Source organism: Dermacentor andersoni, chromosome 8, assembly GCF_023375885.2.
Source record: "Dermacentor andersoni chromosome 8, qqDerAnde1_hic_scaffold, whole genome shotgun sequence".
Lineage (NCBI taxonomy): Eukaryota > Metazoa > Arthropoda > Arachnida > Ixodida > Ixodidae > Dermacentor > Dermacentor andersoni.
In genome coordinates, this window is record NC_092821.1 from 55,693,308 (window position 1) to 55,713,762 (window position 20,455).

At 44.7% G+C, this 20,455-nt stretch overlaps 1 protein-coding gene across 1 annotated transcript in view; it reads right to left on the reverse strand.

Moving 5' to 3' along the window:
* Positions 1-4,879: 4,879 nt before the first annotated feature.
* The window catches only part of LOC129383489 (glutathione hydrolase-like YwrD proenzyme), a 77,070-nt gene continuing 61,494 nt past the window's right edge, over positions 4,880-20,455 (reverse strand). The window contains exons 9-10 of the mRNA XM_072284073.1: positions 10,198-10,292; positions 4,880-5,227 (exon numbers count right to left, since the gene is read on the reverse strand). Of these exons, the coding sequence (XP_072140174.1) occupies positions 4,972-5,227; positions 10,198-10,292 (351 nt within the window). The 3' untranslated portion in view covers positions 4,880-4,971. The remainder of the gene's footprint in view (positions 5,228-10,197; positions 10,293-20,455) is intronic.

The following is a 20,455-nucleotide window of genomic DNA, read 5'->3' on the forward strand; positions in this document are numbered from 1 at the left end:
GTAGTGCATCCTCTCTCTAGAGGACGCCGCTATGATAGTTTTCCGCAGCACATGCCTGCAGGCCCTTGCGATTCAAGGGCTCTGTTTAGGCAATAGTGCTTCTTGGAAACGTTTGCCTCTGGCACATTTTTGTACATCAACATTATTTCAAAATGTATCATTTGTGTCCATAGCACACCTCATGAGCCATTCCTATTCTTTTATTACATATAGGTTTTATGCACTTTACATCGATCGTTTTTAAGGCATTTCACAGCCATGTAACATGTACCTGTCGTTATTCATCGCTACACGGCGAACACATAAACACTCTTTTGGCTTTCTTTTGCGATACTTGGCCCTTGCGCCAAGAAGCCACCCACATTCATACAATGTTCCATGCTTTCACACATATAAAACGAGTGTGATCTGCTATTACAAATACCTATTTAATGTGGTAGCCCAGCAGGAATAAAGGTAATAAAGGGTAAGATACTCGGCTTCTGAGCGTCGGGTCGCAGGTTCCAAACTAATCGGTGCAAAAATTTTTCCCTTCAAACTTATTTTGTTTTATGCATTATTTTCTGTATGGCAATTCGTCTTAGGTGACAAGCGGATGTTTTTTTATTTTTTTTGGGCAGGCGTACAAACGTTTACGCATTTAAAAAGTGCACACATAAAGTCTGCCTTGTCATTAGTCTGGTACGCTCACGAGGCCAATTGAGAGCATTCAGTGGAGAGCATAAGACAGCGGTGCCGCTGTGCCGTTTACCACTTCTTACTCACTGCATGAAACTTTGGGACAGGCTTTCCATATGCCAATTAAATTGTTGCACATTGGTTCAGAGAAGCACAAAATTTGTCAAGTACATGAAACGCCGATGTTACGTGCTGTGATGTGCGAGTATCATTCACAATCTCACTCTTCACCATATCACTTGGACAAGATATGGCAATGAAATTTGGCGATATAAAACGCGATATGAGTGTCAGTCTGTCAAGGCGCCGTCTGTTAGAGGCCAGATATTCCTATGCAAGGTTTAGGTGATGAAGTGCTGAAGTGGATGCCACTACGAATTAAGAACGGTTTTTCCCGAGACTAGTCTCCCCAGACTAAGCAAAGTTACTTGCTATAATTTTGTCATAGGCGACAAAAGAAGGCCCATCTTCGGCAAGAATATGTTGTTAGGTTACTAGTGTTTCTTTCGTAAAGCCTCATTAAAAAAGATTGGCTTTCTGAAACGGCAGGGTTCTCATTTGTTTTTCTTTTTGTAGAGTGACACAATACGCTAATTGAGAGGAACATGCCGCAAAGAAGACCGAGTGAACATATGCATAGTCCACGAGTCTTCCATGAAGCCATGTAATAAGCCCCAGTAATATCGATAATTAAGCAGAGTGATAAACCATGCTACATTATTGTTGCTTGTTTCGATACTGCGTACTATTTCAAAAGGTATCAAACATTTTCTACATATAAGGCTAATCTCATATCCTAATGGCTACAATGTACTCCATGATACTTACCTCGAGTTTGTGAGGCACCGATCGACAGAAACAGCCCTTTTTGCTCAGAAGTTAGTTATCATAGAAGCACTCACTAATAAGGAACAAACCACCGACACTTATATTGACTTTAGAAAGGCTTGCCCCCTGCTCGACCACACACTATTGCTCTATAAGTTTGACAAATACGGTGTTCGGGGACTTCCACAGGCGATATTTAAATCATACTTATTGCCAGACATCCATTTGTAAATATTGATAGCCCACCGTCCGCAACTCTGCAAATAAGCAGAGGTGCCCTACGATCAGCATATAGGGTAATCATAACTTTTTTTTCTATACACAAACGGATACTACACACCAACAGAATTACCCAAGTAATTTCATCTGCAGACAATATGATTAATTTTTACAACTCGTTAGTCTGAAATAGAGAAAGGTAGCGAATCAACCGAAACCCTACTAATTTTTTAAAAATGAGCCGATACCGTTAGGGTAAATATAAACGCTTATTAAACTAAAACCGTCGTCCACGCTCCCAGATGCAAAGAATAAAATATGTAGATGTTAACTCATGCACCGAGTTACTAAATAGTTCTGACTCTGAAGACTTAAAAACATTTTCGCTTAATATATAACCTTGAAGGAGCATACCGAAATATAATAAATCTAATATGTCTACTTCATCAGGCGCTCTCACGAGTACTGGGCATATACATTCTTTTAATGTTAAACTGCTATTCTGAAACTGTTTTCTGAAGAATGAAATATTGTATGATTATGTGGTGCACAACAGGCATGCCTAATTTAAAGAAAGTGCACCTGTCCACAAAGGAGCCGTTCGTTGCGTCGCAAATCAGCCGTTTTTTTTTTTTTCTTTCATCCACTAGTGAACTGTTCGGGAAATATGTCCTGCCAGGGTGCGCGTTATGTAATCATTGGTTGCTCTCATGTTGTGGGTCCTATTTAGAGCAAAGCATCAGCGCAGCATTCTCATTATCCAAGCTTCATGAAACAGCTACATCCGAGAAAATAGACACATAAAAGGTTGTTTAAAACTGCACCTAAAAACACTATGACAATCAGTCCTTACTTTACACAGCACCATCTCACATAAATAAACATAATTCAGAAAATTTTGAAGTAACCTGCCACGCTAAATCTCAAAGCAGATTGTATTCCAACAGGAATAGATGTAAGTGTTAATATGAAGAAAAGGTAAGGAAATATATAACTGGTACTATGTATTTGCGCAGGAATGCGCTGAACTGAGCTGGTTTATTTGTAATGTAAGTTGTGGGCATTTATAGCTGCTATATATATATATATATATGTATATACAGGGTGTCCCAGTTAACTAGGACCAAGATTAAAAAGAAAAAAACCGAGAACTCTAGAGAAATCGTACCGACTGCAGAGTAGCGGCACTCCTATGTATTTACGGCCAGTATCTTCTCATCATGAAATATTAAAAAGGTAATTGCTTTTAATTAGCGAACTTTCTAATTACTGCTTGAATTGCAAACATATAATTACAATGTTGTAGGCCACCTTAAATAGCCTCCAAATCAAGAATTTATTTCGTGCAGAAGTGGTCCTGGTTGCTTTTTCCAAGAAAAAACAAAATTCCGCGAAATACGCGAAATACGAAATAGATGCGCACTCGCACGCCACTACTCAAGCGCGTACACGCAACCATTCAAAGATATACAGCTGCATTCTCTTATCGCCACATCGTACAAGGCTCCACTACGCTCACCAATGCGTCAGCGGCGTGTTCTCTTGATGCCGCGACCATCACATAGCGTGAGGTCCTGTATCGAGCTACCACCGCTGGTAAAGCCGTGTATCCGTGGATATTGGCTTGGGAGCGCTTGAGTAGTGGCTCGCAAGCGCGTATCTATTTTCGTATTTTGAATGCTTCGCGCTTTTTTTTCTCTCGGAAAAGCCAACGCGGCTAAGCTGAGCACTAAAAAAATGCTTGATTCGGCGGTTACTTGAGGTGCCCTACGACTTTGTAATTGATATGTTTGCGATTCAAGCGATAAATAAAAAGTTCACTAATCAAAAGTAATTAGTTAATTCTTCGTGATGGAAAAGTACTGGCCGTAAGTACATAAGACTACGGCTACAATGCAGTCGGAACAATTCTTCTAGAGCTCTCGGGTATTTTTAAAATCTTGGTCCAAGTTAGCTGGAACACCTTATATATGCACACATTGTGGGCATTTTTTAGGTGCTTCATCGTATGCATATGATCATCATCAAATCGGGTTCTTCGTCTTCGTCGCTTGCGGGGACTCATCCTGAGATTAATTTTTGCCTTGAGTGTGATCGGTCCGCCACGTCTTCGGGGTGTATTAGAGGTCGTGCTAACTGCTCCGTCACACGTGCTGGAGGTGCGTGGTATCGGTCGAACAGTGGCCGGGATAAAGGCGGCCGCATGCGGGTGTGCCGGGGGGGGCTTAAATATATGCATATGTAAATATATATCTTTGTTTATACTACAGTATATCCTTCTATATATGGTACGTATACATTTTTAGGCTTTCTTTCACTGTTATCTTTTGTGTGTGTGCTGCATTGCTGTTATAGCATAGCGGTCGAGTTCATTATCAAGCTCACGAATGCCTCTTGTCCCAGCTCCTCCTCTCAAGGAAATAAATTTAAATTGAATTTCAATATTACATCTGAAAAAATTTGCATTTTTCTGTGCGTTAGCTCTACGCGCCCTATGACATTGAGCAAATCTTCATTTTATACGGTCTGCTATATCTAAAAACGACTGCCACGATTAATATAATGGACAGGAGTGCTTTTGATTCACTATCCTAAGGAATACTTCACGTAATCAACTATTTAACATAAGTTATTCCAGAGCTAGTGGGTTCGTGACCTAATGACAAAGGCGACGGCGCACAGCATACGAGGTATATGTCGTTTGCATCTCACATCATCCTCTGTTGCTTAGCGCCGTGCCTTTTGTAAGTTAAGAACCAACTGGCTCAGCAACAAGTCTTGTCTCGTCGTATTTCTTCAAGAATCGCATATGTGATTTGTGCCTCACTTCGTCCTCACCTGCTTGTGCCTTATCGTTTATTTAGTAACCAACCAGTTGAAAAATAATGGATACGTATGTGCATACCTTGAACATTTCATTGACTCTAAACTTGCTTGAACGCTTCATTTGTAAATAACTCTCTGTAGGATATCGATCTAGTCTTTTAAATGCTCCGCAGATTGTATATTTTATGCCTTCAAGTCTCAACCACCATTTATAATTGTGGCACGCCGGCCTTTAGGCTTCTAATTTGATGGCAGCAACCCCCGCAATGCTTGATATAACCAAAATTGAAGAAGAGCGCGAGTTTTATAACAGAAATATTACTGATAGGGCGCTATATTGCTTTAATACAGTCATCATGACGCAATAATACAATGTCACAACGACAATGTAGGCACCAATGTGCCAAACTACGAGTGCTTTCAATATCCCAAAGCCGAACCGCTGATGCGAGGTTCAACACCACACCAGATGGGACCGACATCGGTGGACTGCTGGACTCCAACCGCGTCTCTCTCATCTCCCTTGGCAGACCATAGCGACGCCCTGGCCAATATGTTGGCATGCCCTGCGCCGTGTGTGCGAGGGTCTACGCATTTGTCCTTCACGCTGTGGCCCCGCTGCTTGAGCGCCTGTAGCACGTCCTTTGGAAACGTAGCTTCCACCGCAAGAGCACCACTGCGTTTTAGACAGTTATATTAGGTGTGAAGAACATCGTACCTTTATGAATGATTAGTCATCAACTATAAATGTAATATAATATTATATATTATTTATATACATATAACTATCCTGGAAGCGGTAAAAATGAAAGTTCAAGCTGAATAAAAATGTCCTGTATTTCGACCTATGGTAACAATAATAGCCGTAATTAGGTTGAAATTATAGATCTACCTGTTCCTTATTTTGAAGCATGCGAAATTTTGAATTTAATTACCAAAATTTCCAGCACAATTCTAATGGCATATGTACGCCCACATACTGGCGCGTCATTGTACTAGCTGTACACCACGATTTCGGTGTATTTTCCGACACTCGATGCTGTCTGTGGAAAAATGATGGTAACCTGTTTCCGTAAACAAGACCAACTTACATACCAATGGCACAATACTACTTTTTATTAGAATTGGGGTGCGTTACAAGACTACTTTTGTTGTTTTTGAGCTAGACACCTTTCCATTCATGTCACTGCGCGTGCACAAAATGAGATCGAACCATTACCAACAGACACGGTACTCATGGACAACGCATATCTTGCCAGTCATGGTAATGCAGTTGTACTTTAACGTGCTTCTGGAATGCTTCAGTTGGACTTCACAAACTCCGCTGGAACTGAACACCGCCTGAATCACCCAACTATCTTCTGCATATATGTGGCAAGCAGAAGAAAGACTGATACGATGTTTGCGTAGATTGAATGTACTATCGTGAGCAATATGAACTGGAGCACGAGATCGTGTGGCAAATAGCCTCCAACCCGACATGGGCGATTCGAAGCGGCTGCTGTCGGAAACAAAGAGGAAAGGGTGTCGCGGCTCAGCTAACTGTTTGCACTCCCGCCTCGCTAGCATTACTACGAAAGAGCAGCTGATTGCGTGTCACCGGCTGCAGGCGATGATATGAGTTCATATCAGCGCGCACAGCCACATCCAATCACAGATCAGGCAGCGTAACTACTGAGAGATCGGCCGTTACGTAGCCTGCCGCAATACACAGGATTTGCTGATATCTAGGTGGTGTTGGCCGAGCATTGGTACACCTGTTTTAGTTTTATTTTTCGTGTAATATGTTTATAAAGTAAACCACGGCTGTTCGTGCCTAGCAGTCAACTGTGTTTCAGAGCCCAACGATATCACGGGTGCTTTTGCCTACGCGGGAAGCAGTCATTGAATTGTCAAAGAAAAGTTGCACGCAGCGCAACATTGATGCCTTGACATGCTGCCAGTTAAAGACCGTCAACAGGACAGTCCAAACATACCGAGATGAAGGACGCATTAAGGATGCGCCCTGCAAGAGGGGACCCCGCACTACGTCGATTCACCAAGACCGACAAATTGTTGCTGCAGTCAATGAGAAGCCATTTAAAACTCCGAAGGACGTAGGCAGTACTCTCCACCTGGCAAGTTTAAGTTACAGCCCCATACGGCGATAATTAAACGAAGCCGCACTTCGTAGTCGCATCGCCACTCAGAAGCGCCTTCTCACAGCTGCCAACAAAACTGCTCACCCGAATTTTGCGGCGGATCATAGCAGCTGCAGGGTGGCAGATTGGAAATGTGTCATCTTCTCCGACAAACCTACTTTCTAGAGGCGCTGGGACCAGCAGAAATGAGTGTGGCGCATGGAGAACAGACGCTTCCCTCTGCAGAAAATAAAGCAGGTGGCCGCAAGCGGACGCACGTCACTAAATATGTGGGCAGCTAAGGCAATTGTGGGGGCGGCTGTTTTGCAGGACGGACTAAGTTCCCTTGTAAGAATCTCTGGGAGATTTACGAGTGCTGCTTATTGCACATTGATGGATCACGATATGGACCCATATGCATTGAATGATATGCATTGATGATCTCATTTGCATTGATTGCACTGAATGCATTGAATGGACATAATGGATCATGTTTGGGCACGTATGCAGGCTAATCTATCCACGCTCTCCTTGCATTTGGCGACCGCTGATAAACTGCGGGAAGCTGTACAAGAAGAGTGTAAACGTTTTTAAGGTTACACAGCCATCGTTGAGGGTCTCTACGGCTCTCTGCAAGAAAGAAGAGAGGCCGTCATTCAAGCCGGCAGAGTCGCGATCCATTATTGGCCCAGCAAACGCGCTAGAAAAACGCAGGCTGATGCGTATGTAAAGGGGTACTCTTTTTATGTAAATTAAATGTTTGTTACCATGTCGCAAGCGCCCAATAAAATATTTTGAAGCGACTGCCGCCCGCAACTTGTCTCCGCTCACGACAGCCAGCATACAGGAATGTAGCTAGAAAAAAAATCAATATTGCTTTTTCCTGCGCGTGAACGCTATTACAGTTAATATAGTGTCAAGCCGGTATCACTACCAGACGTTCCGTGCATGCATAGAGAGAAGGAGAGAGAGAGAGGATTTTGCGCAGAGCTATAAGCAACACATTACCACGCCCTGCGTGCTATAACTACCTTAACATCCCTAGCAGCCGGTGAAATGCAATCAGATGCCGTTTCGTAGCAACGATAGCGAGGCGGGAGTGTGAACAGTTAGCGGAAGAGCCACCTCCTTTTTTCCCTGTTTTCGAAAGCGCTATCCGCGTATCGCGTTAACTCGGTTTCGAGGCTATTCGCCACGCGCTTGCGTGTTCCCGCTTGTACTGCTCGCAATACTGCAGCGTAAATACAATTGTGTTACCTGTTCTAAATATCTTATAATACTGACAGGACAACGTGTTGCGACAAAATGAAGGGAAAGGTAAAGATATAATTCGCCTACAAGTGAAAGTTCCTCTGAAAAAGTCCCACATTTTCACTCACGTTAATTAAAGTTCAAATAAACAAACACCTATTGATCACAACAGTAAATAAGAAATAAGAAAGATGTCGCTCAGCGTTTGAGTTGGCTCATTTTGTGGATTATCCTTCACGCGTCTGGGCAAACTCGTCACCTTCAAACGTGGACGCAGCGTCGATTCCCCCGGCGTCTGTCCCGAGAAACCAAAAGCGCTGCCAAAGGCTGCGGGACCACATGCCATGGTAACACACGTGCAGATGCTCCGCCCCGAAGATTTACATTCTTTGCCACACAATGCTGTCCGCAATATCAAAATGGCCAACTACCCGTTTGGGTCTTGCAATATGTGCAAAAAGTTTACCTTCTGCTTCAGCTTGCTTTGTGTTATGAAATTTAAAATGCACAAATGTGCACGTATAGACGCTACGCGGCGCGAATCTCAGATTGCAAGGCACGACGCACGATACTATGCAAATGATGAGGATGATGATTTATTGGCATCCCCTTTGAAACGTGGCGGCGACGTTGTCACCTGACAAGCTCGCTTTAATCAGGTACACAGTGTATTTTTCTAACATTCCTGTATACATCTGCCTGAACCTCTTTTTATTCCTCAGACATTCTGTAACGGCCTTGTACCGCTTCATGTGTACCGGCTACAAGCCGTTCTACGTGGCGTAATAATATGCCAGTACAATGCAAAACGCACTCGTATCCACGCTACGCAGCGCGCATGCCACGTCGCGTGTCTCCATTCGCGCTAGAACGCGTTATAGGACAACTTTCCGCTGCAAGCGCTGGCGTGGCTCAGTAGTAGAGTAGCTGCCTCCAATGCAGCTGCCCGGGTTTGATACCCGCGGCCACTGGTTCATTTTTTTTTTGTCATTCGCGGCAGTAGCTGCTACGGCCACCGGTGGCGGCGGACAGCATCGCCACCTGGAATGGCTGTTGCAATCAGCCTGTAACAGTATACGCTGTAAAAAATTCAGGGTCCTTTATGATCTCGCTTAAGAGGTGAACGGTGCAAGCCCACTCTTCCTCCGCTTATCATTCGCCTCTACCTCCTTGCCTCTTCTCTTTTTCTTCTTTCTTTTAGTCTACACTGCTCACTACTAAGCATTTTTAATGAATTGTGGTCATTACAAGACGTTGTTAGACATGTTGGTCATATCATAGTCACTATTAGTCATTACAAGTCGTTTCAGTCATTATTAGTCATTACTGGGGATTACTAAGCATTTTTAATCATTTTTAATCATTTGTAGTGGTTACAAGTTGCCGTTAGACATATTGGTCATTTTATATGCATTACTAGCCATTACAAGTCATTTCAGTCATTATTAGACATTACTGCTCATTACGAAGCATTTTTAGTTATTTGTAATTGATTGTAGTAATTATAAGCCGTCTTTAGACATGTTGGCCATTTCGTAGTCATTAGTAGTAATTACAAGTCATTACAGTCATTATTAGTCATTACTAGTCATTACTAAGCATTTTTAGTCATTTCTAATCAATTGTAGTCATTACAAATTGTTAGACATAATGGTCATTTCATAGTCATTACTAGACATTACAAGTCATTTCAGGCATTATTAGTCATAACTGTTCACTACTAAGCATAGTAATTTCTAATCAATTGTCATTAAAAGACGTAGTTATACATATCGTTCATCTCGGAGTCATTAGTGGTCATTACTAGTCACCATTAACCTCTACCAATTTCTATTATCGCGTTATCATTCACTAACCAACACTATCAGTCATTTTTCATTATTTAATCTGTCTTTATAAGGCGGGATGACGCTTCGGCGGACACTCCGGCGGTCAGGTCTTATGGCACAAACTTCACCACGAGCCTAGAAAGGCTTTCGCCTTAATAGTGTCACTTACTCTACACAATAGTCAGCAACATGCATTTGGTCGCGTCGTCTTAGAGCGCATCGGCATATCTTTAACCTCGGGGTAAACTTTGCTGGGACACCCTGTATATTCCAATAGGGAACGTTGGATTAGCACCATTTCTTTTTTTTGTCTTCGATGCAGTGTAGGAGTGTTTTGAATCGTGTTTCGTATTCTCCGTAGAAGTCAAATGACGATGAAACCAAACAATGGAAATACCGTTTGCTTTGCAGAAAATCGCGAGACATCTGCTTGTGTTGTTACTCACTCAGGATTCGCGTGATTCGGGGAGCCCACCAGAAAGCGCGGCCGCGCCAGAGACTTTTGTGGGTCTAGACCAAGTTCCATCATATCCAGCAACAGCTGCAATAAGCAAAAGAGAGCACGAGTTACACGTGGAACTTGGCCGACGCTTCATTTTGGCTTTGTGCGCAACCGCGTTATCATTCGAAACGTACATGCTGGAAATCACAGATTGTGTTAATTGATTGCATTAGGTAAGTTATGCGATTTTTATCTGGTAGCCTTCAATGCAGAGATGGTCATGGGAATACTGGGCTACGCTCCAATCATTCTGACAAAACGTTAACTCCACTGCAGCGTGTATTACTCATTAACATTGCAATACGCGAAGCTGTTAACATGCTTTGAAAAATGTCTCCCTGTTGGCTACGGGACGTCATATAGGGCAATGACCCTCGAAGCGGTTTGGCTTGCTCGTGAATACTACAACGAGGGTGTCATCAATGAGGGGTAATCTTATGGAGCTTTCTTTTTCTGTGAGCTGAGTACATGGCTGTACAGCGGATATTGCATCTGGTGTTGGCATTCATCCCTTTTGCCATAATGCAGAAACGTCATTGAGCCTCCCCTATTTCTCTAGACATGAACCCACGCCGCGTTATGATAGCAAAGTTGCCACCTTGGGACTACTTTGCCTTTGGTATTTCTACCCTTCGTAGCGCTTGGAGAAGGATCGTCATATATTCCACGATACAAACTGAGGTGTTTAGTTTTATTAAACTCAATAACATGCCTGATTCAAGCGAACGCTATATCACAACTCGACGCCGCGTATAATTCGTGAGCGGGGCAAATGGTTGGGGTCACACACCTGCAATAGTCTTTGACCTGCGAGCCTAATATGGAGGCACTAAATTGTCGCCTCAGGCAGCTTTTAAACAGCATTTAAAGAGCAGACCTCTCTGCTTATTCTCCCCACTCCGCCAGTTCTCACTGAAGACTCTGGCCTTGCCTTGTTGATACAAGCACAACACCTACTGCAAGACAGCCGCACTGACAGCCAGGCCCATCATACTATTGACACTCCGTTTTATATAGGTAACACTTCGTAATCAACGCAGGTACAGCCGTGATAGAGGTTTTACTGCGCGGCTTTATGCGGGGAAGTTGCCTTATAACTGCGAAGTTTTTAGAGTACATACACTTCAAACGTTAAAAACCTTTCTTGTGAGCTCAAATTGCGTTAGGTCCTAAATACGTGGACAGATTTGTGCTTCCAGTAGAGGCGACGTCGGTTATGAGCGCAGATTGTGCGCTGCGTGATACATCGAGATGATATGTTCCCGTCACATCTCATTTCGATCAGGTTGAGGTCAACATATTCTAGCCTCTGACGCCTTTTACGTAGAAATACTGGTTATATGATCCGAAAGGGAACCGAGTTGCGCCCTCCTTTGGGCTTCGCCGTTCCCGCCGCTACATACTGAGCCCAGATACGTGGTCTAAAATGACATTAAATCTTCCCCCGCACTGCAGAGAAACCTACTTTAGGGACTGTGGAAAAACTGAACTCCTCTTTGGCTGCTTCTCGACGCTCCTGTTTACCAGGGCCTGACGGCATCACCTATTCCGCTCTTGCCCATCTTGGACAAGAGGCGAGGCAAGAGCTATTAAATTACTACAACCGCTCATAGAATGAAGGCATCGTTCCTCAGCAATGCAAGATTAGTAGGCTCGTATTGCTACTCAAACAAGGAAAGTCAGGTTTCGACCTGACTTCATATCGCTCTATTGCCCTGGCAAGCTGCCTAGGGAAAGTAATGGAAAAGATGATTGTCACACGTCTGGAATGGTATGTTGAACGCCACAATGTGTACCCTGACTCTACGACAGGTTTTCGTTGAGCCAGGTCATCAATAGACAATGTCATTTATATAATAACATTCATACAACAAAAATTCCTAAAGCGCATATCAGGGGCGCTCTTTCTTGATGTGAAAGGGGCGTACAACGATGTTACACATGAAGCAATCATTGGGTCATTGTAGGCTTTTGGAATCGGTGGCCAAATGTTTCTGTGGATCTGTGACTATTCGACCAGAACGTCCTTCTTTGTGCTTACCGCAGATGACCCAACTGCCAACTATTTTACACACGGTGGCGTCCCACAGGGCGGGATATTGAGCCGTTTCTCTTTAAACTAGCTATGGTTGGCCTGGCTGCCATATCACCCAAGACAATTCACCTGTAAATATACGCAGATAATATTTGTCTTTGGTCTTCTGCAGTGACTAGTCTTCAAGCGTGCGCAAGAATTCAGCGGGCAGTCACCATAACCTGTTCATATCTCCGCTAGCAACGCCTTAGAGTGTCCATCAAAAAATGCCCGTTAATCGCGTTTATGCGCAAATCTATGGCACCATACCTGGTGTCTATCAATGGACCGGCTATCAAATACCAGAAGGGTCACCGCTCTTTAGGTGTGATTATTGACAGGACCTTTGAAGCCTGCACTGCATCAACCTGAAGCGGACACTAATTACGATTGTACATATACTCATATTCCTGTGCGGAAAAACCTGGGGCACGTCGGTACGGTCCATGCTGCAGCTGTAAAAAGCACTGTTTCTGGGCTTTTTACGGTAAAGCTTGCAGTTTTGGCGAACTCACGTAAAACAAACACTCGCACCCTCGAAAATTTGCAAGGCCAGGCTCTACGGACATGTCTTGGACTACCACGATGTGCTTCGAATCACGCAACAATCATGATTGGTAGAGACTACTTGGTGCCAACATATACGATTGACAGCCTTAGAGCACACATTGAACATATGTGTGGCGAACCCAGTCATTATATGGCTGCTTTGCCAGCACAAGGACCTCAGGCCACATTTTCTAGACTTGTTGTGACACATCAAGGCTACTTTCCGTTGGGTTTTACACCAGCAGCAAGATCACTGTTGCTCCTTTGGTCCCTACGACAACCACAAGTACGCATCATGTTTCCGGGAATAACAAAGAACGCCCATCATTCAACAGTGGCTCTACGTCAGTTCAGACTGTTATTACTGAACGAGGCATATGAACAAAGAACGCAAATTTACACCGATGGCTCTGTCTCAGCCACAAGCTCCACCGGTGCTGTTATCATCCCGGCCTTAAAAATTACAAATACTTTCAAAGTGTCCCATATAACGACCTCTACGGCAACAGAACTTGCCCCTCTACATGCCGCTGTTAATTACATCGCCGAAGCCAAACCTCGAAACTGTGTCGTTTTTGCGACTCCTTCAGAGTCTACAGTCAGCCTTGCGACGCAAGACCCATGACCAACTGCTGTTGGAGACCAGAGAGAGCCTCTATCAAGCCCTCATATACGAACATGACATCATCTTGCAATGGCTTCCGGGGCACTGAGGCATCGTCGGAAGTGACCTTGCTGATGATGCCACCCAGCCAGCCCCCAAAGAACCCCTGACACTTCCTATACCTTTATCAAGGACAGACGCTGAGAGCGGTCTTCGTTTACTTGCTTAAACCAAGACTGAAGCTTTGTGGAACAGACCAATTTTCTCCAACTGCCGTCTCCCCCCGGTCAGATCCTACACTGAAGCTGCAGATTTCACCGAACTTCTTCCGCCGTGATACAACTTTACTGTGCCGTCTCTGGTTAGCGGTGGCTGTTACGAAAGCCTACTAATCTTATTAAAATGTCCGACACACCGATCGATGACTCGTGCAACTGTGAAGAGACGATTGAGCACGCGTTGTGTTTTTGTGATCTCTATTACAACGAACGTGACCTTATTCAGAGGGTGTTAAACCAATTAGATAAAAGACAATTTTCAGAGAATAAGATTCTCGGACCATGGCCACATGGGTCGCAGGCTTACAAAGCGACAAGGGCACTGCTACGTTTCATGAAAGCGACTGGCATCAGTGACCGATTATAGGCGCGAATTTATGGACATCCGCATGTACTCAGACCGATAGTACCTTCTTCCCTCCCTGTCCTATTCTTTTCTTCCCTTAAACCCCTTCCCCTGTGTAGGGTAGCAAACGGGTCGCGCATATGGTTTACCTCCCTATGCTTTCTTTACTTCTTTTCGTCCTCCTCCTCCTACTTTAGGAACGCGAAGCTGGCTTTTGCTTGCTTTCGATTAGATCAACATCGCAAACCACTGCTCCCGTTGCGCGTTTGACGTGGCGTGAACGCATGTAATGTTAGGAATAGCACGACAAGACATCAACGTCAGGTAAAGCCATAAATGACACAACATACGTGACTGACATCCTAAATTACATGCATGACATGAAATATCGTATGATGAATGACTTGTAATGAACGACATCAATGGAACTGACATCCCATACGTCGCGTGCATTCACGAAAATAACACTGCACGCTATATGAAATGTACACATGACATGTACGACATTTAGGCGTGGCATAACATACATGACTGACCTACAAGACTTATCAGGATTGATAGCATACAAACATGACGACCAATTATTTGACATGCATGCGTGACATGAATGATACGTCATTACATGACAAGAGTGACGCTCATGACATGGCGAATTACATGCACTCATGAAGTCACAGGAACGACATGAAAGACATGTCATGATATGCATCATGACGAAGGCAAACCTTGTGGGCAAAGCTAGCAATGAATGGCGTGATAGGAATGACGTGACATAAAAAAAAAATATTCGGATCGCGCGCACTGGGAATCGATGTAAGCGAAACTTTCCGTGTTGCTCGCTTTGACTGACGATAATTTGAGTTGATATTGACGGCTAAATCCTAATTTCTTCGAGGTTTACGCTAACCCCAGAGTGGTGCGATGATGTTAAACGTTACCCTGCGGGCACAGCTGCTGTTTGCCTGCGTCGTACACAGAACACACAGGGAGAGGTGTTTGCTTGAGGCATTGTTATGCGCCATATTTCAGCACCTCTGAGGGGGTTGAGCATAGTCATTGCCTCAAATGGCACATCGCATTGTGTCAGAAGTATTAAACTTGAATTGGATTATGGGGCTGTACTTGCCAAAACCACAATCGAATTATGGGGCATGTCGTAGTGCCAAAATCCAGATTAATGAAGAAGAAGAAGAAGAGGCGGTGGTGGCGCCGTCGGCAACAGCAGCAGCAGCAGCAGCAGCGGCGGCGGCGGCGGCGGCGGCGGCGGCAGCAGCAGCAACAGCAGCGGCAGCGGCAGCAGCGGCAGCGGCAGCGGCAGCAGCAGCAGCGGCAGCGGCAGCAGCAGCGGCAGCAGCAGCAGCGGCAGCGGCAGCAGCAGCAGCGGCGGCAGCGGCGGCGGCGGCGGCGGCGGCAGCGGCGGCAGCAGCGGCGGCGGCGGTAGCGTTAGCGGCAGCAGCAGCAGCAGCAGCGGCAGCGGCAGTGGCAACGGCAGTGGAAACGGCAGCATATAGAGTTAGTAGAACAACTCTAGAGGAAAAGCTGGGCAGGAAAAGTGGGAATCTCTAGGGCGCCGCCCTGTTGCTACTGGTCAATGTGGCCAGCGCAATTACTATAGAAAGAGCTGAAAACAAGTACAGGTCACCTTATGCTTTGTCATCTGAAAACGCATACCTGATGGCTTTATGAAGGTGGTGCGTTAAGATTAAGTTTACAGAAAGCGATCGCTAAGTCCGTGACGTATGTAAATCATGATGTACGCATTCATGCAATAAAGGATGACACGAATTTCGGTTTCGAATCTGTTTTTTTTGGATGCGTAGTAGTTTCGTACAGTTTAGGTTTGACATGCGATCGCGCGTCGACACCAGACGCTATGGCACACTCATTCCTTATGTGCCACCGAAGCCCCGAAGTGCTCTGGCATATACCTTCACATCTAACTAAACGAATGTATCTCCTTGTTGAGAATATCACGCGAGTAGGCAGCTACATGCAGAGCGGTGTTTTTATTTGAAGGTTTCCCTTCAGTAGGAAATTGCTGCACAGGTGGACCAGTGCACAGGAATTGTACTGGCGAAGCAACAAGCAACTCAAAGAATCTGCTTGATTGTCACACTTTGAACAATCATACTTCTACAAAGGCCACAGCAGAAAAACAGCCTGATGCAGAGTATTTCTGTGCCACGAAGTATTCAAGAGGCGAGTGCCTAATGCGGATGAAATCGAGTGCATCGAGACTTAGAACGACAGAAAGCTGAGCTAGTTGGTAAGGATTCATTATGCAAAACAGAGGTGAGGTGAAGCACGAGCGCCGCCCACTTCTCTACAAGAGTAGAGAAGTGGGCGGCGCTCGTGTTGTTTGCTTGTAAATACTCTACTCTTGTGTCCTGTCTGCACGCCTCACCTCCGTTTCGCATAACGAGTGCATCAACCCACATATTAATAGCGTAGCCGTTTTATTAACTGTGCAATATTTTCAACACTTCCTTGCATGCCATTTCATGTGGAATATCTTTTCTGGTCACAAATTTGTGCAGCGAATCTATTTGCATGATCGACTCCGGTCCTAAGGGACCGTTCACTTGCACTTCATGCTGAGTCTTTTACATGTATCCATAAGCTGCAGATATGCACATCAGATCCCTGCAAGCATTTTCAAAATTCAATTATTTTACACAACAGGCACATATGCAATACTGACATAATCTCAAATAGCACTAAGAAGCTGGGACACATTTTTGTTGACCATACTCGCAGGTAAAATAAGTAGATCATGTGGACAGCTCCAGCTCACTTTCCTTAAATCAGTGTGTACAAGGGGTATGCAAAAATAATTTTTTTCTCGCGCACCGATTATGTTGCTGTGTAAGCAAGAGAACCCACCAGGTTAGTGTAACGTGTCTTGTATATCACACTAATATGTGCTTTAATTTACCAAGTGAGATGAGTTATTATTATGGCTCATTCAGTCATATCACACTGCAAGCTGCATTCATCAATCTTCAATTGGATTTTGCAAATGTTTAATGAAACATGTTTCCCTTTTATGCAGATATGCAATGGCAAGCCCTTCCGTGTGTTCCAAAGGTAAAATTTAACCTCTAAATTAAAGAAGACATTTCTAGTCAGAAAGAAGCAAAAATTGTGAATGCAGAGTATCAGAAGCCCAAGGTACAGAAATTGAGAAGTGTCGAATGATTTTAAGGAAAGAGTCGTATTTGAAAATGCAGCACTCTTTAGTGGAGGTCAAGCAAGTCAATATATGTAGAATACTCTGAAAAATTATGCGAGTGAGGGGATTCAAACAATGGGTCAGGAAATGCGTTGTTTTTCTGCAAAAGTAAAGCTGATTGCCATTACATAAGTCACTTTAGCATCATGAGACTGCTGCTTGATAAATTCAGAAATAAACCAAAACAAGACACGCAAAAATAAAAAAAAAACAATTTCATGATGCTCTCTCCACACTGGGCTAAATGAAAACAAACACATCACATCTAATGTGAACATATCAGACGCCTTGTGAAACACTAAAGGAAAAATTCAGTTTCCAGCTATGGCACTTGCCGCATAGATGTGGGGGGCCTCGCAATAATAGTTATAGTTACCACTGCATTTAGAAATTGAAAGCATTAATACAGACAAGGATGATTCTTTATATTTTTGGCTACCACTTCAAATGCCTCCACCAAGTGTTACAATGCTGCACGCAGCCATACTAAGGATCTCGCAGCAACACCTGCAGGTAAAAAGCAGAAGCAGTGATAGTGCTGGTGTGTACTGGACACTATGGTTAAAACTTTTAGGCAAAAAGAGTGCAAGAAGCAGACATAACAACTGCATTTATTTCCATAATTCCCCATTTGAATGGCCTTTTCTTTTTGCTTAGACAATGCCTACGCCTAGCCACAGCAGCTCCTTCATACAGACTCCGCAAGCCAAGAGGCCGTGGAGGCAAATGCAGGTAAGAGGCAAGAAGCAATAGCACTGGTATCGACATTCATCTAATTTCTTTCTTTTTCTTTCGTTTAGGCAGCCAGCACACCTTGAACATCCACCTTGACTGCAAGTGTGTGCCCCTAGTCGCCAAGGAAGCATTTGAGGGAAAGCGACAGGAAATGTGAACAGCCACTTCTCCACGTAAACGATACTCTTTCTCTCGGATGAATCCTACGCCTCGCCCCGCCAGCACACTTGTGCACAAAGATGCCGCGGAGGCACGTGCAGGTCAGAGGCAAGAAGCAGCGGCACTGGTGTCGACATTTACCCAATTTCTTATTCTTACACTGAGGCAGCCAGCACACCTCGGACAGCCACCTTGACTGCGGGTGTGTCAGTAGCTTCCTGTTGTATATATTCTCATAACAAACTTCAGTAAACTTGAACTTGATAATAAACTTGAAGGCAAATGGGACATTGATGCATTGTTTTTTTGAACATTTATTGCACACATACAACATATGTTATACTTTGCAGTGCTACAGAGTGTATTTTGAAGCTTCCTCCTATATTTTGCACCTTGAATTACGTAGTGTTGTGAGGCCCTCAATGCAGTTCATGTTGTAGCAGCTGCTTTGTCTGTGTATCGCACATTGGCTTAAGCTCGTGATATCCACATACTTCTCTCACATATACAAAATAAACTTCTATGTAGTCCTCAGTGTTACAAAAAAAATGAAAGTAAACAATCCGATCCTGGAATTGCGTTTATTACAGTGATTCCTATGACAGTTACTGACAAGTTGACAACTTGAACCGATAAATCCGTCCATAGCCTCCTCTATTTTTCAAAAATAAAGGAGGCTATGATCCGTCACGTCAAGGAATTGTATGTATACATAAAAAAGGGGGTATGTGTGTGTGTTCGTAGAGGGGGGTATAGGATTAGGGCGGTACGAAAAAATGTACCAACACCGTCCTTTAGACCCATTCCGTTAAGGTACCGTAACAAAGCGTATTATGCATAAAGTTCGTACAACCAACTCTGATATTACTACACACGCCAGACGACGCGAGCTACATTTGCCATGACGCACCAGATGCCCTCCATATTATTCTCGTTAATCGTGCTCACTGCACCAAGGCAAAAGAAAGATCATGGGCGCAGGTGCCTTTAATGTATCTCGACCTTGCGAGGCACTGTTGCGCGTGCCAGGGGAGCTGTCCGTGCGAACACTCCCTGGCACACACCTGCCTCGGCGGCCACAACCTACGTACCGTCCTGCTTCGAGCTTTGATCCCCCACTGTCCCTTGGGTGCCCTGTAGTTCCTGCGCCGCCTGCTTTATTATAATCTCAAGTGCTCTCCTGAGACTGGGCCTAATCCTGGGCCAGTTCCCCTGGGCCTAATCGACCAGCTTGGAACTGCACATAGCCAGGCCTAAGCTCTGCGAGAAAAGGCCGTCGTCTTCGGGTGGCGGCTGTACAAACATGTCGACCGAGATGGAGACGTCCATTGTTCGGGACCCGGCGAATTCCGGCGTTAGCCAGATGTGTGTTGAAGTTCAAGGGGAAAAAATTTCTTCCGAGGAATTCAACGACGATGCACACTGGTCGCACGTAGGCTGGCGTATAATGACCTTGGCCGGCGAGAGGACTGTCGCTCACCAGTCAAGACCTACGACGAAGAACTTTCCCAGGAACGTGAAAGCTCCGGTGACGAGGACAGCAAGGATGCCGGACGCTCTACAGAGGGAGGAGACCAAGGTGATAGTGCGGCCTCGGGGAGGCCATAACATCGCAAGGACTCAGACCCCCACCGTGGCATCGGCCATCATGACGGCGGTGAACGTATCAAGGGAGGACGGAGCAGCGGACACCTTTTGCTCCAACTTGCAACAAAACATCATGGTGGTGAGTACCTCCGACGATATACGTGCTTCACGTTACGCCGAGATTAAATCGATCTGCATTGGTGGCAAGGAACACGTGGTTGACGCATATCAAACCGCGCCATATGGCACCATTAAAGGCGTTATTAGAGGTATCCCAATAGAGGACTCCTTGGCCGCAATCGACCGGAACATTGTTAACGCGAGAAATCCCTTGGTACTTGGTGCGAAGAGGATTGGTAGCTCGACCACAGTCATCGTGCCTTTCAAGGGCCTGAAGGTTCCGAATTACGTGTGCTATGGTCCCGTTCTCACCAAGTGCAGCCTATATCGAAAACCATTCGATGTATGTAAGCAGTGCGGAAAGGTAGGCCACCGCCGTGACGTTTGTCAAACCCTCACGTGAGGGCTTGCTTTGCTTGCGGGGCCGTTGACCCCAAGCGAGACCATAGATGTACTCCCACTTGCAGATTCTGCGGAGGGCCACATCTGACTGGTGACAAGGTTTGCAAAAATAGGTA